We start from the raw sequence: 20,449 nt of genomic DNA, 5'->3' as shown, positions 1-20,449 counted from the left end.
GAGGAGAGAGGAAGGAATGATGGAGGGATGAAAAGGGGGAAGGGATAGAGGAAAGATCAGGGGATGAAAAAAGGGGGAAGGAAGAGAGGAAGGAATGATGGAGGGATGAAAAGGGGGAAGGGAGAGAGGAAGATAAGGGGATGAAAAGGGGGAAGGGAGAGAGGAAGGAATGATGGAGGGATGAAAAGGGGGAGAGGAGAGAGAAGATCAGGGGATAAGGGGGAAGGGAGAGAGGAAGGAATGATGGAGGGATGAAAAGGGGGAAGCGAGAGAGGAAGGAATGATGGAGGGATGAAAAGGGGGAAGGGAGAGAGGAAGGAATGATGGAGGGATGAAAAGGGGGAAGGGAGAGAGGAAGATCAGGGATGAAAAGGGGGAAGGGAAGAGGGGAAGCTCAGGGAGAGAGACTGGCAGAACATTGGTTACTAAAGAAAAGTAAGGGAGGGGGTTTGGTAACGTGTTTATATAGACTCTATATGATGATGAACACTCACCTTGTCCAGGTCGTCTGTCTGTGCCTCAAAGCCACTGAGCAGTGTGATGTCGGCTATGGACATTCCTGTGAGATTCCTGGTCAGACTATGACTAAAGAATATAAGTTAGTTAGCTTACTGAAAAACCACTGCCCTATCGCCTAGGCCGTCACAAAATATTCCTCCCAGTCACAAATCTTCTGTTATTTGTATATTCATGACAGAATCAGTTCCCTCTCTGTTTAACCTGACCTCACACAGAGCTCTCTGTTTAACTGACCTCACACAGATCTCTCTGTTTAACTGACCTCACACAGACCTCTCTGTTTAAACTGACCTCACACAGACCTCTGTTTAACTGACCTCACACACACCTCTCTGTTTAACTGATCTCACACAGACCTCTCTGTTTAACTGACCTCACACAGACCTCTGTTTAACTGATCTCACACAGACCTCTCTGTTTAACTGATCTCACACAGACCTCTGTTTAACTGATCTCACACAGATCTCTGTTTAACTGATCTCACACAGACCTCTCTGTTTAACTGATCTCACACAGACCTCTCTGTTTAACTGACCTCACACAGACCTCTCTGTTTAACTGACCTCACACAGACCTCTCTGTTTAACTGACCTCACACAGACCTCTCTGTTTAACTGACCTCACACAGACCTCTCTGTTTAACTGACCTCACACAGACCTCTCTGTTTAACTGACCTCACACAGATCTCTCTGTTTAACTGACCTCACACAGACCTCTCTGTTTAACTGACCTCACACAGACCTCTCTGTTTAACTGACCTCACACAGACCTCTTTGTTTAACTGACCTCACACAGACCTCTCTGTTTAACTGACCTCACACAGACCTCTCTGTTTAACTGACCTCACACAGACCTCTCTGTTTAACATACCTCACACAGACTTCGTATTCAACATCGTTTTCAGAATTCCGGCTTTGCTGAGTATCTCTTCTGTGTCTGCTGCGAGCGTCAAACCACTCAATCGCTGATCGGGGGACATCCTCTTCCTCCCTTTTCTCTCCGTCTCCATAGTCACCCTCATAGTCGTTGTAGTCTTCAACAATCTGGGCTGATGAAACAAAGTGTTATCATAGTGTACTCGTGGAACTCAGTCACACACATCCTAACCTGTAGTAAAAGGAGCACTGAGTCAGAGTAGTGCTGTCCGCTCACCAGTGTACTCTACTTTCCCCTCTACTTTGACTGTGATTGACAGAAGGTTACAGTCGTCTGAGGTGTCCAGTAGATGGTAAGCTTTCGTAACCTGCCAGACAGATCAATATGTTACCTGTTTGAATGAACATCAATAAATATTATTTGATGAGAAAGACGCTCACCTTCATCTTGGCTTTTCCCTGTCCCGTTAGGGCTACGTTAATGATAGGATTACCAATCAGTCTCTGGCCAAGTAGAGACAGAGAGAGAGTTACGTGTGTGTGTGTGTGTGTGTGTGTATGTGTGTGTGTGTGTGTGTGTGTGTGTGTGTGTGTGTGTGTGTGTGTGTGTGTGTTGGAGTGGGTATACCTTCAGCTCCGTTTCTACTTTATCCCCCTTGTTGTCCAATGACAGCTTCTGAATGTCGCTCTTCCCTGGAATAGTGAACTGTACCTCCACTTCTGTGATGGGAGGTTGGGGCCTGCTCAGTGCATACTCAGAGAGAGCCTCCAAAGCCACTATAGTATCCTAAAGACATTAAGATGAATGCTTAGACTGGATACAAATTGAAGGTAGACATTTAGCATGTTATTTCTACCAAATGGTGTAGAATGTAAAATCACCATCGACTCTCAATGAGTGGGACTATCACCCTTGGGTCACTGTATCAGTAGAATATCAGTATTGTTGGACTGAATATGAAGGCGGAAAATTAGCAAAACATGCTAACTAGGAACAAGGAAACTACATGCACTAGGAGGCAATGAAGCAGCCACATCATGTTTTGGCATTGTTTGGCTCTCCATCAATACAGTATATCTCACCTGTGATGACTTGAAGTCTCCTCCATCAATACAGTATATCTCACCTGTGAGGACTTGAAGTCTCCTCCATCAGTACAGTATATCTCACCTGTGAGGACTTGAAGTCTCCTCCATCAGTACAGTATATCTCACCTGTGAGGACTTGAAGTCTCCTCCATCAATACAGTATATCTCACCTGTGAGGACTTGAAGTCTCCTCCATCAATACAGTATATCTCACCTGTGAGGACTTGAAGTCTCCTCCATCAGTACAGTATATCTCACCTGTGAGGACTTGACGTCTCCTCCATCAATACAGTATATCTCACCTGTGAGGACTTGAAGTCTCCTCCATCAATACAGTATATCTCACCTGTGAGGACTTGACGTCTCCTCCATCAATACAGTATATCTCACCTGTGAGGACTTGAAGTCTCCTCCATCAGTACAGTATATCTCACCTGTGTGGACTTGAAACCTCCTCCATAGTTCTCCTGTGAAGTCAGCCAGCAGGCTGCAGAGTCTGCCCACTCTGCGTCCTTATGAGCCACTGCAGTTAACAGGGCATAGGCTGTAGTCTCTACGGTTATGGCCTCTGTCGTCGGTACATAATGTTTCTTTTCCTCATTCACCATGCCAGCGTTAGCATACCACCCACGGCAATGGTCTTTCCCTGTCAAGAGCAGTCAAAGAATATCAGTGTCAGCAGCAATCCCCCATCAGCCCACACCATTCTGACCTATAACAGGAGTGTAATAGGACAATACCTTCAGTTGCCAGTCCTTTGAGTTTTTCCCAGGCAGGCTCAGCCTGTGTCCGGTCAGACAGACAGACTGACAGACAGTAGGCTGTTATGGCCACAGCGTAGGGCCTCTGTAGCCCCTCAACACGTGAGAGCAGGTAGTCGGTGGCTTTGGAGATAATGGCTTTCTACACAAACACAAACACAAACACAGAGCAGCCATTCTGGTTAAAAATAGGAGCATTTGATGTCTCTGTTTTTCTTCTTCTCCAGGATAGAGACGGCTGATTTAGACGGATGATTCGGTTGAAGTCGGTTAATTGGTAACACAATGAAAAAGTACGCTATACTAAACATTTGTGAGTTAATAAGGAAATATGTCCACCTATCTTACCGTATCGCTACGCTCCTTGTTGTCTGTCAGGAAAGGGAGGGAGCAATTTAGAGCCACAGTTATGAAAGCAGTCATGGAGACATCTCCCTCTATCCCTCCAATGCCTCCCTAGAGAGAAAAAGAGACAACTCAACTCAACAGATAAAGAGAAAATACAGGAGGGTTGCCAGTTCGAGTCCTGCGTCTGACTGAGTTGGCAACCAGAGGGTTGCTGGAATGAAATCCTAGATGCCTTTGCCTGCTGTTGTGCTTTTAAGCAAGGCACTTAACCCCCACGCAACAACAGCTCCCCAGGCGTCCAGTGTGGAAGCCTCCCACACCTCTCCAAAACCTGTCTATGTTATGTGTGTCTTTCGGAGGAGTTGGGTTAAAAGCGGAAGTCAAATTTCGGTTGGACCTTGTGTGAAACTGCCCAATAAAGTGATCTTCATGTTAAATTTTTGAATAATCCTTTACCTGCATTTCCCGGTGTATGACTGGGTTAGGGTCCGAGAATGATCCATCCCCCTTCTGTTTAACCAGGAGGTATCTGACTGAATCAATGATATGCTGCTCAGACACACCCTGTGCCCATCTCCCCTTCTCTCCACCGCCTGCATTCTGACGTTCTGCCACCAGAGACATCACTTTGACAACAAGGCCCGTCAGCCTAGAGAGGAAGGATAACAAACACTGTGATAGGATCGGCCAGCTCCAGTCCTGGAGAGTTGCAGTGTTTACAGGCTTTTATTCCAGACAGACAGAAAACTACAGCACCACAAAAACAAGCAACGTAAAGAGAGATGTACTGACCAGTAACTGGTGGGATGGTCCGTCCAAGCTCCATACGATCCATCACCCTTTTTAAACGTCAAAATTCTCATATAGCCTGACAGAGAGAGAGAGAGAGAGAGATATTGTATTTTGTGTTTCTTACTATAAATTAAAATAAAACATCTTCATTACAGTTCTCCCACACCTTGCTCTGTGAACTGGAGGGCCGTGTCTCTGGTGCCAGCGGGCAGCTCATACCAGCGCTGGCTAAGGTCCAGATAGCGGAGGGCCAGGGCTGTGGGGGCCATACGTTTCATAGTCTGCTCTGCACATCCATCAGGGGCTTTGAGCAAGCTTCTAACCCCATCGTGAGAGAGCAGGGTCGTGGAAGTGGACTTGCCAAACAGCTCCCCTGGGGAATGGACGAGATTGGATATTAAACTGACAATAATGTTGTGAAGAGAAATGATTGGAGGGTAAAATGAGTCAGACCTTCCATCTTGACGAAGATATTGGTGCTGGAGCCAGGGACTGTGTTGTCTGGTAACTTTCCATCAATCGTGAAAGATTGGCGACTCTTCCCTGACAACAGAGAATGAGAGAAGCTGGTTGGTGCTTTTTATGCCATAAACTATTACGTGAATAAAATGCTGTCATCATACATATTCTGTTAGCAATCTCACCAATATTGCCATTCAGGTCAACAAAATGAGATTCCTCCACTCTCTTCTCTATTCCCTCCGTCTAAAATATGAGAAACTATTATTTTAAGTAAATGCAGTAGCTTTACATTAATGGATCTTCAGTTCAATTTTTTGTAGTAGTAATTTTCCCCGATATTTTTTGTATACTTACTCTAACATTCAGAATCTTTTCAATAGCATCACTGCCGTCCTCATTCTCTATGTCATAAAGACGTATTTTGATGGGTATGGGGCCGGTTTCCATGGGTACTGCAGAGAATGTGACGGCTTTGGAGGAGTGGGCCTCCACGGTGATGTTGACATAGGTTTTGATGGAACTGGAGCCTGGTGAACAGAGCTTGTCATTTCTCTCCATGTGGAGTGCAATCTGAGAAGGAGGAAGTGCTCCATCAGCTGTATGGCATGTCATCTTTCTGTATACGCTTCTGAAGTGTTCAACTGTAGTACTACAGAAAGTGATTCAACTCTACCTGTGCAGCCTGGTCCCAATAGTTGTAGACAACAGGAGCAATAGACATTTGCTCAAATCTTTTGACTGAGTACGGCAGCCTCAGAGAGACAAAAACCTTCTTAAACACACGGAACTCATGTGGTTCTGCCACACAGATGCCTGCAGGAGGGACACACACAGACAGGTCCATTACTCTCCAGAATGACACCACATGTTCCTTACTGTCTAGGTACAGGAATATGAACCAATAGAGGAGGAGGATGTTACCATGAGAAGCAGACAAGCTGACAGCCTGTATCTCCCAGGTGGTGATGGAATCAGGCAGAGCCATAGTATGACTAAGGGAGACAGAGAGAGAGACAAATTACAATAGTGTTTCAGACACATGGCGCCGATATACTGTGTGTCTAAATGTCCATTTCTCACCTTCCTTTGCCGTTTATATCGACCACTGTGAATGCAAAGCTTGGGGGGAAACTTCTGCGTATTTGCTGATTGGTTGTGTCAAAGAAGTCTTCGATGTCTGTGGCACTCGCAGCTGAGAAGAGAGAGTGTAGACTAAAGGTGTCACAATAATATAACCTTTTAAGATCGTATTCTCATCCAATCCTTTTAAGTTATAACAAGTCAGACATGTCTGTCTAAAGGATAGTGTCTGTTATCATTTTGTTACCATGTTATACATGTTAGAATGGTAATATCCCCAACAATCAAGTCATCCTCACTCCTGCCATGTCCTCTCTGGGCGTCGTCTCGTTTCTTCTTCTCCCTCAACTTCTCTCCCTCTATACAGCAGTCCAGGAAGGCCTTGACACAGACATGGTCCTTATTGGCTCGTGCCACTCTCTCGGCTCTCTGCTGACACGTCCTCAGCATGGGGATCTGGGACAAGCCATGAGAACAACACTCCTGCAGCTTGGCGTCTGAGTAACTGGATTCTGGGAGTTGGAGATGGTGAGGTAGTGACAAAAGGTTTTAGTTCGTACCTGCCAGGACTGATGAACAGACTCTCCCACCACCTCAGGCAGCAGTTAGTGACAGTCAATAGTAAAGTAACGTTGTAATACTTATGGACACCATCTGCTCCTGGAGGTCCAGGGAACGCCTCTGTCGTCTGAAGCCTGACTCACAGTTAAACCCTAAGACAAACACACATACAATAGGGTGAAGACCATCAAATCAAAACATCAACATAAAACAACATATTGTGGGAACATGTAGGTTTTGAGCAACTATGATGTCATTAATGCTTTGTTGAAATGTACGTCTGAGTTGGTGTTTGTTTTCAATTTTTTTTCCTTTATGTTGAAGGTTGGGATTTAAGTCGCAGCCAATGTCATGTCTAGTTTAGTGGATCCATGTCTGTGAAATGTTAAGTTGTCTACCTCCTAAAGGGGTTTTAACCCAATCCCAGAGAACATCATTCAGAAACTATGGACCAAAGAAGAAGTAGTGTCGACACTAGACAGATGTTTTGTTTAATCACACTACGTTCGTCATACCCTTCCTCATCCTAGATAGCACATGAGAGTTGGAGATGAATGACAAGCCAGCGTCATTCAACACAGAGGCCGTATCTGAGCCGCCACCGTATGAGCAACCGAGGTCATAGGACTGCATGGACCAGAATACCTGTGAACAGCACACAAAATATTCACACTATTAGTCAAAAAGAGCCATTTGGTCTTTATTGCATAGAATATATTTATACCTGTACATTATAAGGAGTGAGTTTTAGAGGAAATAATGTTGAGGAGACAATATGTATAATTATTCTTTAGTAAATAGTAGCTTGTATATGTGCATATACAGTACCAGTCAAAAGGTTGGACACACCTACTCATTCAAGGGTTTTTCTTTTCTATATTTCATATTTTATATTCTTCAAAGTAGCCACCCTTTGACTTGATGACAGCTTTGCACACTCTTGGCATTCTCTCAACCAGATTCATGAGGTAGTCACCTGGATTACCTATATTATTCATCTCATCTCATTCATCTCATATGTATACGTATATACTGTACTCTATATCATCTACTGCATCTTTATGTAATACATGTATCACTAGCCACTTTAACTATGCCACTTTGTTTACATACTCATCTCATATGTATATACTGTACTCGATACCATCTACTGCATCTTGCCTATGCCGCTCTGTACCATCACTCATTCATATATCTTTATGTACATATTCTTTATCCCCTTACACTTGTGTGTATAAGACAGTAGTTTTGGAATTGTTAGTTAGATTACTTGTTGGTTATTACTGCATTGTCGGAATTAGAAGCACAAGCATTTCGCTACACTCGCATTAACATCTGCTAACCATGTGTATGTGACAAATAACAGTTGATTTGATTTGGGAATGTATTTCAATTAACAGGTGTGCCTTGTTAAAAGTTAATTTCTGGAATTTCTTTCCTTCTTAATGCGTTAGAGCCAATTAGTTGTGTTGTGACAAGGTAGGGGTGGTATACAGAAGATAGTCAAGACTAAGTCCATATTATGGCAAGAATAGTTCAAATAAACCAAGAGAAACGACAGTCCATCATTACTTTAAGACATGAAGGTCAGTCAAAATCTTAAGAACTTTGAAAGTTTCTTCAAGTGCAGTCACAAAAACCATCAAGTGCTATGATGAAACTGGCTCTCATGAGGACCGCCACAGGAAAGGAAGACCCAGAGTTACCTCTGCTGCAGAGGATAAGTTACCAGCCTCAGACTGCAGCCCAAATAAATGCTTTGCAGAGTTCAAGTAACAGACATCTAAACAGCAACTGTTCAGAGGAGATCAGGCCTTCATGGTCAAATTGCTGCAAAGAAACCATTACTAAAGGACACCAACAAGAAGAAGAGACTTGCTTGGGGAAAGAAACACGAGCAATGGACATTAGACCAGATGGAAATCTGTCTTTTGGTTTGATGAGTCCAAAGTTGAGATTTTTGGTTCCAACCACCGTGTTTTTGTGAGACGCAGAGTAGGTGAACGGATGATCTCCGCAAGTGTGGTTCCCACCGTGAAGCATGGAGGAGGTGTGATGGGGTGGGGGTGCTTTGCTAGTGACACTGTTGATGATTTATTTAAAATTCAATGCATACTTAACCAGCATGGCTACCACAGCATTCTTCAAAGATACGCCATCCCATCTGGTTTGCGGTTAGTGGGACTATCATTTGTTTTTCAACAGGACAATGGCCCAAAACACACCTCCAGGCTGTGTAAGGGCTATTTGTGATGGAGCGCATCAGATGACCTGGCCTCCACAATAACCCAACCTCAACCCAATTGAGATGGTTTGGGATGAGTTGGACAGCAGAGTGAAGGAAAAACAGCCAACAAGTGCCCAGCATATGTGGGAACTCCTTCAAGACTGTTGGAAAAGCATTCCTCATGAAGCTGGTTGAGACAATGCTAAGAGTGTGCAAAGCTGTCATAAAGGCAAAGGGTGGTTACTTTGAAGAATCTAAAATTTGTTTAACACTTTTTTGGTTGCTATATGATTCCATATGTGTTTTTTTCATAGTTTTGATGTCTCACCTTTATTCTATAATTTGAATATAGCAAAAATAAAGAACACCCTTGAATGAGTAGGTGTTCTAAAACTTCTGACTGGTACTGTATATTCAAAATATATATAAGGGGATTAGAAATTATGCAGACAATTACATTGATGGAAGCTACAATATTTCTGCAATATTAAAGCTGATGTGGCCCCACCCAACAAATAAAATAATAATATTAAAATAATAGTAGCTTGCCTGTTTGGGGGTGAGTTTGTTGTGGGCATTGAGAGCATAAATAGCCTTGTCCACAGCCAGCAAGGCAACTTTGGCCCTCTGACCATTTAAGTCTATCTCCAGCTTCGCCGTGTTTCCAGGTAGATATTCATCTTTTGACTTTACCTAGAGCATTTAAATATACATATACCTAGAGCATATAAATATACATATACCTAGAGCATATTAATATACATATACCTAGAGCATATTAATATACATATACCTAGAGCATATTAATATACATATACCTAGAGCATATTAATATACATATACCTAGAGCATATTAATATACATATACCTAGAGCATATTAATATACATATACCTAGAGCATATAAATATACATATACCTAGAGCATATAAATATACATATACCTAGAGCATATTAATATACATATACCTAGAGCATATAAATATACATATACCTAGAGCATATTAATATACATATACCTAGAGCATATAAATATACATATACCTAGAGCATATAAATATACATATACCTAGAGCATATTAATATACATATACCTAGAGCATATTAATATACATATACCTAGAGCATATTAATATACATATACCTAGAGCATATTAATATACATATACCTAGAGCATATTAATATACATATACCTAGAGCATATTAATATACATATACCTAGAGCATATAAATATACATATACCTAGAGCATATAAATATACATATACCTAGAGCATATTAATATACATATACCTAGAGCATATTAATATACATATACCTAGAGCATATAAATATACATATACCTAGAGCATATTAATATACATAGGAAAAGATTAGGATGATAACACCAAATACGTATCATTAGTAAATGACTCTGAACTGAATTGTAACTTATTAACAGTCAGCATCGATGAAACCCTTTATTTCTCTTTCTTTGTTTTGTGTTTCTAACAGACTTTGGCCACATTGCTGTCTGATTCTCCAGAACTCTCTCGGTCAATGCTGATGCTGATCTACTCCAGTCACTGTTCACTCACCTTCACTGTCCCCTCACAAGCATCGTCGACGTCTACCCACACAGAGTCAGTAATGATGTCACCTTTCTGATCATAGTAGTAGCCAATCAGACGGAAGGAGGGGGTCATATCAGGCGTGATTGGAAGCTGAACCTTTGTTAAGTCCCCTGATTTGACAGAACCCTGTTTTGTTATCACTCCACGGCTCAAAATCTGACGATTAAAAACAGAGAAGTGATTGTTTTTCAGTTATAGAACTTTTCCACCATGTCCTGTTCCTTGTGATTTCAATTAAATTCAATTCCAGGGGCTTTATTGGCATGAGAAACATATGTTAATGTTGCCAAAGCAAGTGAAGTAGATAATATACAAAGTGAAATAAACAATAAAATGAACAGTAAACATTACACTCACAGAACTTCCAAAAGAATAAAGACATTTCAAATGTCATATTATGTACATATACAGTGTTATAATGATGTACAAATGGTTAAAGTACAAAAGGGAAAATAAATAAGCATAAATATGGGTTGTATTTACAATGGTGTTTGTTCTTCACTGGTTGATCTTTACTTGTGGCAACAGGTCACAAAGTTTGCTGCTGTGATGCACACTGTGGTATTTCACCCAGTAGATATGAGAGTTTATAAAAATCGTGTTTTTTTTGTGGATCTGTGTAATCTGAGGGAAATATGTGTCTCTAATATGGTCATACATTGGGCATATATCTCTCACCATGTAGTAAATAAAACCATCCTCTGGTGGCCCATTGAAGACTTTGAATACAACGGAAAGGGTTTGACCCAGCGTCAGAATCGTTTGGCTCACGCTCACGCTCAGATAGGTGTTGCCAGGAGACGATGTACGATTGACGTCTTTGGTCATTTTCTGGTCATCTACAGTCACCTGATGGAAACAGAGAGGGGAAAACAAGGGATAAAAGAAGAGAGAACCAATCCAAAGTCTTTAGTTTCATATGATTCCTTCAGTGTTTAGTTCACAGCCTATTGCTGTATTGCTTGAAGCTACTGCTAGAAGCTACAGTTTTATTTGGACTATTTTGTTATACTTACCTCCACAGTAATGTCATGATCAAGATTGGGAAGGTTAAAATCGTGCCACACTGCGCCCTGCTGGTTAGTCTTTACAGTTTGGTCTCCACCCTGGAGTTCTGGCAGATGCATTCTCACTGGCTCTCCAACAGCTGGGGAACCATTTGGGAGACGGACCACCGCCTAACAGATCACCGGACAAAACAATATACAGTTTATCATTTCACAGATAGACATTGTTCAATCCAACGTATCTCTGTCATCCAAATGGAGGCTTACCACTACACTGAGAGGAACTCCAGGGATGTAGTGAGAGCGGGTACGGGACAGGTCTACAGTGTAACGCTGGGAAACAACAGGAAGAGACACCTCTGCTTCCTGTAGCTCACCACCTGGTGAAGGGATAAAGTCAGTACCAATATGGTTTAGTTGTCTTGTACCTACTGTATGACTGTACCACATTTCAAAAGTCTCTTTTTGTTCAAACTAAGAACAACGACTGATGCCTTACTGATGATGTCAGTGACAGACACGGCCATGTAAAGCTGTGCTTCGCTCTGGACCACGTCTGAGAGGGTGGTGTTGAGGTTGGATTTGAGTTGCTCTCGGAGCTTGGATTCCTGGAGAACCGCCGACCCCTCTCCATCTTGTATCTGAGAGAAAAAGGCAAGCGACAGGTTTTTGGTCAAACCATAACTCAAGCTTTGCTTAAACCAAAATGTTGTAACTTTATGTAGAAATAGGTTGGCCGCCACGTCAGTTGTCCTTCAGAGCTCCCAGAGCTTTAGTCTTTGTGAGTCTTCTTCTCTGATCGAAGAGTACAGATATTTTGATTGAAATATGACACATTTATCCTCTCACCGATCCAGTCAGCTCCAATCCTCTGATGAAGACAATCCTGTCTTTTTCACCATCTGGCCCCTGTATTTTCTCCTTCAGTCCAAACCGGCAGTGGAAAGCTCCCTTTATACTCTCCCCATAGGAGTACCTGAGGGAGAAATACAGTGAGGTCAGACCAACTGAGAGAGTTCTATAACATATTCATAGATTTGATAAACATTTAGAGGACTTGTACTTGGGTGAATGTCTCAATGAGAACCACATAGCCCGAACTAAAGTTACATTTGCGTGCTCAGTCCCCTCCTGTACTCCCTGTTCACTCATGACTGCACGGCCAGGCACGACTCCAACACCATCATTAAGTTGGCTGATGACACAACAGTATTAGGCCTGATCACAGACAACGATGATACAGCCTATAGGGAGGAGGTCAGAGACCTGGCCGTGTGGTGCAAGGACAGTAACCTCTCCCTCAACGTCATCAAGACAAAGGAGATGATTGTGGACCACAGGAAAAGGAGGACCGAGCACGCCCCCATTCTCATCGACGGGGCTGTAGTGGAGCAGCTTGAGAGCCTCTTGACGTCCAAATCACCAACAATCTAACATGGTCCAAGCACACCAAGACAGTCGTGAACAGGGCACAACAAAACCTAATCACCCTCAGGAGACTGAAAAGATTTGGCATGGGTCCTCAAATCCTCAAAATGTTTTACAGCTGCACCATCGAGAGCATCCTGATGGGTTGCATCACTGCATGGTATGGCAACTGCTCGGCCTCCGACTGCAGGGCACTACAGAGGGTAGTGCGTACGGCCCAGTACATCACCGGTGCCAAGCATTTTGCCATCCAGGACCTCTATACCAGACGGTGTCAGAGGAAGGCCCTAAAAATGCCCAAAGACTAGAGATTCCCTAGTCATAGACTGTTCTCTCTGCTACCACACGGCAAACGGTACCGGAGCACAAAGTCTATGTCCAAAGGGCTTCTAAACAGCTTCTACCCCCAAGCCATAAGACTCCTGAATATTTAATCAAATGGCTACCCTGAATGGCTACCCAGACCCCGCCACCCCTCCTTCTACACTGCTGCTACTCTGTTATTATCTATGCATAGTCACTTTAATAACTCTACCTATATGTACATATTACCTCAATTACCTTGACACAGGTGCCCCCACACATTGACTCTGTACCTTTACCCCCTGTATATAGCACCGTATTGTTATTTACTGCTGCTCTTCAATGATTTGTTATTCTTACTTATCTCTTACTTTTTTTGTTGGTATTTTCTTAAAACTGCATTGTTGGTTAAGGGCTTGTAAGTAAGCATTTCACTGTAAGGTCTACTACACCTGATGTATTCAGCATTTCACTGTAAGGTCTACTACACCTGATGTATTCAGCATTTCACTGTAAGGTCTACTACACCTGATGTATTCAGCATTTCACTGTAAGGTCTACTACACCTGTTGTATTCAGCATTTCACTGTAAGGTCTACTACACCTGTTGTATTCAGCATTTCCCTGTAAGGTCTACTACACCTGTTGTATTCAGCATTTCCCTGTAAGGTCTACTACACCTGATGTATTCAGCATTTCACTGTAAGGTCTACTACACCTGATATATTCAGCATTTCACTGTAAGGTCTACTACACCTGTTGTATTCAGCATTTCCCTGTAAGGTCTACTACACCTGTTGTATTCGGCGCAGGTGGCAAATACAATTTGATTTGACATTTTATTTTCATCACTTTGTAAGGAGCTAGATGTTGTAGAGGGAAACAGTTGATATCAGGATTAAATCTTACTTGGCTAAAATTGTGAAGGTGAACTGTTCAGTGTTCAATAGAAAGTAGCTTTGCTTAGGTATGACGGTCACCTCAAAGCTCGGCAGCACTGAAACAAAACATGTTCAGAACAACAAAACATCTCTTATCCTTTCTCCATGTGGAAGAAAATGTATAAATAATAGCATGAATACAATTTCAGTCAAATATTTTTAGAAAGATTGGCTTTAAACTTGAAATATTCAAATGGTAAATAGAGAGTAAGTTGAGCAAAGGAGATAAAAAGAGAAAATATGAACCAAATTTCTTGACTTGAAATTCTCGAGTAACAGCATTCTTTTCATCTCCTTGGTAATGAGCCACGATCCTCCACACACCCATTCTATAATAAAAACACACCAGGTATGATATTAGGTTGTCTTATTATAATGTATTGTAAATCATGTCATCAATTCATCAAATAAGGATAGTTGCACAATATCAGTCAATTAATAGATGCTAATGTTGAATAATTGTGGAATTTCTATAGCAAATAATATACGACTGTACTCTGAGACATCAGGGATATTAAAAGGGATATTGGTGAATATTCCATCCGTAGCTCTCTTAAGAGTCTTCATTATCCGGTTGCCCTCCGCATTCTACCAAGGAGATACAAATCAGTTATAATACAAATCAGTTACTATTTCACAACTCTTTCAAACATCAAAAAAAGCTTTTTGGCATCAGAGATCTCCACCACAATGATAAACATTTCAACACTTCAGCAAATTAAATGTAACAACGGAATGTGGTCAAAAATGTCAAGTTTGTACTCACAAAAATAGAGATCTGAAAAACGGCATCATGGGGCTTCATTGAGTGGTTGAGGGTAAATATCCTGTATCTCACTGGTAAAAATAAAATCCTAATATAATATCTTAATTGTAAACCTTTGACCAATATTAAAGTTGTACTTGGGGATTTTGGCAGTGAGGTCCTTTATCTACTTCCCCAGAGTCAGATGTCTATAGGTGTCTTAACAGATACGCTAGTTAGCATTGGCTCGTGAAACTACCTCTAACTTGCTTCATACTGGACACAGACACATAAAAATGATACCCACCAGTTCATCTGACTCTGGGGGAAGTAGATAAGGGGGCCTCATTGCCAAAATCCCAAGTATCCCTTTAAGATGTGGTTCTATTTTATGTAGACTGTAGATGTACCTTGCTGTGTAGGGTTGTAGATAGGCTGGTCAGTCTGAATGAAGATGTAGCCTCTGTGTTGGGAGACTAGGACCCTCACCATCTTTCTGTCTGTCACCCCATCCATCTCAGCCACCAGCAGAAGATTGGGAATATCCACAAAGGTGGGCAGCTTGTCCCTTTCTACCTGCAAGGTGGGAAAAACATTGAAATGAAACCAATAAGACCTAGTGTCTCTCCTTTTTCTGGTTTGTGATATCGTCTGTATGGTCATTCATTTCATCAAGGCAAGTCTCACTAAGTCATACCTCTAGTTCCACAGTTTGGATCTGTCCCTCCTCAGTACACACAGTGCTGCTCTTTTGAGACATCAGATGTGTAGTTGCCTCATGCTCCAGGTAGAGGGTAACACGTTTATTCAGGAGGGCTTTACCCAGCTGGACATAAACACGCTCCTTCACCCCCACATGGAACACATTGGGAGCTGAGATAAAGAACCTGAGCCAAGAGAAGGTAGCATTTAGAAGACTGTATCGACCACCTAATACTTTAAACAGTCTAGAATGTAAAGTATCACATTCATTCCTAAAGATGTTTTATGTTTGTCGAACACCAGTGTATCAAAAGGCTAAATGTGCAAGTCATTCAGAGGCATTGAAGTACTCAGATTAATCTGAGTTGAAACATTAGATTAGAATACAACTAATATAAACGTCTCGCACTGTAAAACATATTGTGCTAGTTCCACTTTAAAAAATGTAGGCAACTATTTCCATCAGCTTTTTGAGGATTTCCAACTTGAGGTATTTTTAGGTATAATATACTTACATTTTAGTGTTTCACAAACACTCATATATTAAGTCCACAGCATAAAAATGACTAAGAGACAACTTAGTGACTAAGCGACAACTAATGACTAAGAGACAACTTAGTGACTAAGCGACAACTAATGACTAAGAGACAACTTCATTTGATCTATTTAATCTTTCTGTTTACTTTCATTGATTGTGTTAAACAGTGTTTGTGTTAAATATGTCTTTCATCGCTTGGCATCTTTATCCCCTGAAACAGGAATTATTGAGAGCAGAGCTTATTCCACTAGCACTAACTGGAGGTAAGGTTGCAAGCATTGTAGATTTATGCATTTGCCTCTGTCAAGAGTTGGGCGCATGATCTAACTAATAGTGAGAATGGGTGGTCACATCATTGAATGTCAATTTGCCCTACGGTTTAGATATCCGTTCATCTTGATCCATTACACCTCATAGCATAACAAACTGTTTGATACTAACGTAGAAATGGGATTTTTTCATTCTTCAAACGTGCAAACAACATTGTGTAAAAGTATCGTAAAGTTTTTAAAAAAGAGCCACATGACAAGTTGTTGGAAGAACTTAAAATTCTTTAGTTGAAAGGAAATACTATGATAATTGAGTAAGTTAAACACAACTTTCCTTGTAGTTGTTTTTACACACAAACTGTTGTGTAGATGCTGCATTTATCTTATGCTGAATTCATTATTTTTTGGGGGGTGAGGTTGATTGAACAAGTAATGTAATGTACTAATTATATTCAAGTAAAGATGACAACTATGCTTTTTATGTCAAAATAATTATATTTTCAAGTATAATTGACTAACCACCTAAATCCTTTTTTACAGTGCATGTGACCATGCTAAAACATAAGTACAAGTCAGTTGAAGTTAAAGCTACATGCACATACAGGACACAGGAAGGCACTGATATTGCATGGTGAAATGTTTCCTGGAGATATTGTTGAAACATTTACCTGTCCTGTCCATGTACAGACTCAGCAGCCAAAATGAAGAGCACCATAAGACAGACGGGAGAGCCCATGGTTCTTGTTCACTGTCTCTCCTCCTGCTCTGTCCACAGACCCTATCTTCAAAGTTTTATTCACTTAGTTTATATAGATCTCTCCCTTTTCTCTCTTTCTCAATCCCCATGTCAATCTCTTATGCTCCTCCCTTCCCCTCTCCCTATGAGACAAACGTTATGTAATTTGTAGTCACTGCCTGATTGAGGCAGGATGCCACTTACTGTCAATCATCAATAATCAAGAAATTGGCACAACTTCATTGAAAAGACAACTGTTGTATAGTTCTCTTCAACTGGTTGGTTCAAGATGGGCAAAAAAGGATTACAACTAAAATAAGACAGTCATCTTTGGGAAATTATTATTCAAAATACTCTTCACAGGATTAAATCTGGTGTTACAAACAGAGCAGTTTATTTAACTGTTTGGCTTAAGCGGTCAAAACCTGGGGAACTTTGGAGAGGGATTCTTCCATTTCACAATCACAGTCTATTCTCCCATTGGTCAGTGCAATTGTGGTTTTCCCTGAGATCATGTGATTTCTTAGATTTCTGAGGCCTGTTCTAGTCAGTGCCAGCATGATACTATTCTCTGTGTTCTAGTCAGTGCCAGCATGATACTATTCTCTGTGTTCTAGTCAGTACCAGCATGATACTATTCTCTGTGTTCTAGTCAGTACCAGCATGATACTATTCTCTGTGTTCTAGTCAGTGCCAGCATGATACTATTCTCTGTGTTCTAGTCAGTGCCAGCATGATACTATTCTCTGTGGTCTAGTCAGTACCAGCATGATACTATTCTCTGTGTTCTAGTCAGTGCAGGATGATAATATTCTGTGTGTTCTAGTCAGTACCAGCATAATAATATTCTGTGTGTTCTAGTCAGTGCCAACATGATACTATTCTCTGTGTTCTAGTCAGTGCCAGCATGATACTATTCTCTGTGTTCTAGTCAGTGCCAGCATGATACTATTCTCTGTGTTCTAGTCAGTGCCAGCATGATACTATTCTCTGTGTTCTAGTCAGTGCCAGCATGATACTATTCTCTGTGTTCTAGTCAGTACCAGCATGATACTATTCTCTGTGTTCTAGTCAGTGCCAGCATGATACTATTCTCTGTGTTCTAGTCAGTGCCAGCATGATACTATTCTCTGTGTTCTAGTCAGTACCAGCATGATACTATTCTCTGTGTTCTAGTCAGTACCAGCATTATACTATTCTCTGTGTTCTAGTCAGTACCAGCATGATACTATTCTCTGTGTTCTAGTCAGTGCCAGCATGATACTATTCTCTGTGTTCTAGTCAGTGCCAGCATGATACTATTCTCTGTGTTCTAGTCAGTACCAGCATGATACTATTCTCTGTGTTCTAGTCAGTGCAGGATGATAATATTCTGTGTGTTCTAGTCAGTACCAGCATAATAATATTCTGTGTGTTCTAGTCAGTGCCAACATGATACTATTCTCTGTGTTCTAGTCAGTGCCAGCATGATACTATTCTCTGTGTTCTAGTCAGTGCCAGCATGATACTATTCTCTGTGTTCTAGTCAGTGCCAGCATGATACTATTCTCTGTGTTCTAGTCAGTGCCAGCATGATACTATTCTCTGTGTTCTAGTCAGTGCCAGCATGATACTATTCTCTGTGTTCTAGTCAGTGTCAGCATGATACTATTCTCTGTGTTCTAGTCAGTGCCAGCATGATACTATTCTCTGTGTTCTAGTCAGTGCCAGCATGATACTATTCTCTGTGTTCTAGTCAGTGCCAGCATGATACTATTCTCTGTGTTCTAGTCAGTGCCAGCATGATACTATTCTCTGTGTTCTAGTCAGTGCCAGCATGATACTATTCTCTGTGTTCTAGTCAGTGCCAGCATGATACTATTCTCTGTGTTCTAGTCAGTGCCAGCATGATACTATTCTCTGTGTTCTAGTCAGTACCAGCATGATACTATTCTCTGTGTTCTAGTCAGTACCAGCATGATACTATTCTCTGTGTTCTAGTCAGTGCCAGCACTAGTCAGTGCCAGCATGATACTATTCTCTGTGTTCTAGTCAGTGCCAGCATGATACTATTCTCTGTGTTCTAGTCAGTGCCAGCATGATACTATTCTCTGTGTTCTAGTTAGTACCAGCATGATACTATTATCTGTGTTCTAGTCAGTGCCAGCATGATACTATTCTCTGTGTTCTAGTCAGTGCCAGCATGATACTATTCTCTGTGTTCTAGTCAGTGCCAGCATGATACTATTCTCTGTGTTCTAGTCAGTGCCAGCATGATACTATTCTCTGTGTTCTAGTCAGTGCCAGCATGATACTATTCTCTGTGTTCTAGTCAGTGCCAGCATGATACTATTCTCTGTGTTCTAGTCAGTGCCAGCATGATACTATTCTCTGTGTTCTAGTCAGTGCCAGCATGATACTATTCTCTGTGTTCTAGTCAGTACCAGCATGATACTATTCTCTGTGTTCTAGTCAGTGCCAGCATGATACTATTCTCTGTGTTCTAGTCAGTGCCAGCATGATACTATTCTCTGTGTTCTAGTCAGTGCCAGCATGATACTATTCTCTGTGTTCTAGTCAGTGCCAGCATGATACTATTCTCTGTGTTCTAGTCAGTGCCAGCATGATACTATTCTCTGTGTTCTAGTCAGTGCCAGCATGATACTATTCTCTGTGTTCTAGTCAGTGCCAGCATGATACTATTCTCTGTGTTCTAGTCAGTGCCAGCATGATAATATTCTCTGTGTTCTAGTCAGTGCCAGCATGATACTATTCTCTGTGTTCTAGTCAGTGCCAGCATGATACTATTCTCTGTGTTCTAGTCAGTGCCAGCATGATACTATTCTCTGTGTTCTAGTCAGTGCCAGCATGATACTATTCTCTGTGTTCTAGTCAGTGCCAGCATGATACTATTCTCTGTGTTCTAGTCAGTGCCAGCATGATACTATTCTCTGTGTTCTAGTCAGTGCCAGCATGATACTATTCTCTGTGTTCTAGTCAGTGCCAGCATGATACTATTCTCTGTGTTCTAGTCAGTGCCAGCATGATACTATTCTCTGTGTTCTAGTCAGTGCCAGCATGATACTATTCTCTGTGTTCTAGTCAGTGCCAGCATGATACTATTCTCTGTGTTCTAGTCAGTGCCAGCATGATACTATTCTCTGTGTTCTAGTCAGTGCCAGCATGATACTATTCTCTGTGTTCTAGTCAGTGCCAGCATGATACTATTCTCTGTGTTCTAGTCAGTGCCAGCATGATACTATTCTCTGTGTTCTAGTCCGTGCCAGCATGATACTATTCTCTGTGTTCTAGTCAGTACCAGCATGATAATATTCTCTGTGGCAAAGTAAAGCAGTAGAGTTGCACTTTTAGGATCAACAGTTTGGTGGGTTTTGTTTTATATTCTCTTATTCAATTTCACAATACCTTACAAATTACGTGAATCAAAAGCCAATCCTGTTAATTATGGTAGT

General features: G+C 41.5%; 1 protein-coding gene across 1 annotated transcript; it reads right to left on the bottom strand.

The window, feature by feature from the left end:
• Positions 1-494: 494 nt before the first annotated feature.
• Positions 495-17,057, bottom strand: LOC109885258 (complement C4; the record flags this gene model as incomplete). The annotated part of the gene is given in 34 exon segments (XM_031819533.1): positions 495-585; positions 1,391-1,568; positions 1,673-1,763; positions 1,837-1,899; positions 2,024-2,182; positions 2,919-3,130; positions 3,225-3,387; positions 3,594-3,701; positions 4,050-4,242; positions 4,386-4,461; positions 4,552-4,758; positions 4,839-4,928; positions 5,030-5,090; positions 5,202-5,417; positions 5,521-5,660; positions 5,769-5,839; positions 5,928-6,039; positions 6,227-6,439; positions 6,569-6,640; positions 7,004-7,133; positions 9,265-9,408; positions 10,293-10,484; positions 11,007-11,177; positions 11,345-11,506; positions 11,603-11,715; positions 11,835-11,976; positions 12,185-12,311; positions 13,976-14,063; positions 14,254-14,336; positions 14,504-14,595; positions 14,774-14,844; positions 15,163-15,328; positions 15,450-15,639; positions 16,930-17,057. Coding segments are annotated over 34 exon segments (4,455 nt in total), but the record flags the coding sequence as incomplete, so codon positions are not given.
• Between the last annotated feature and the right edge of the window lie 3,392 nt (positions 17,058-20,449).

The sequence above is a fragment of the Oncorhynchus kisutch genome, unplaced genomic scaffold, assembly GCF_002021735.2.
Source record: "Oncorhynchus kisutch isolate 150728-3 unplaced genomic scaffold, Okis_V2 scaffold2246, whole genome shotgun sequence".
NCBI lineage: Eukaryota > Metazoa > Chordata > Actinopteri > Salmoniformes > Salmonidae > Oncorhynchus > Oncorhynchus kisutch.
The sequence above is the reverse complement of the archived record's forward strand: the minus strand, read 5'-3'. Positions and strand labels throughout refer to the sequence as shown.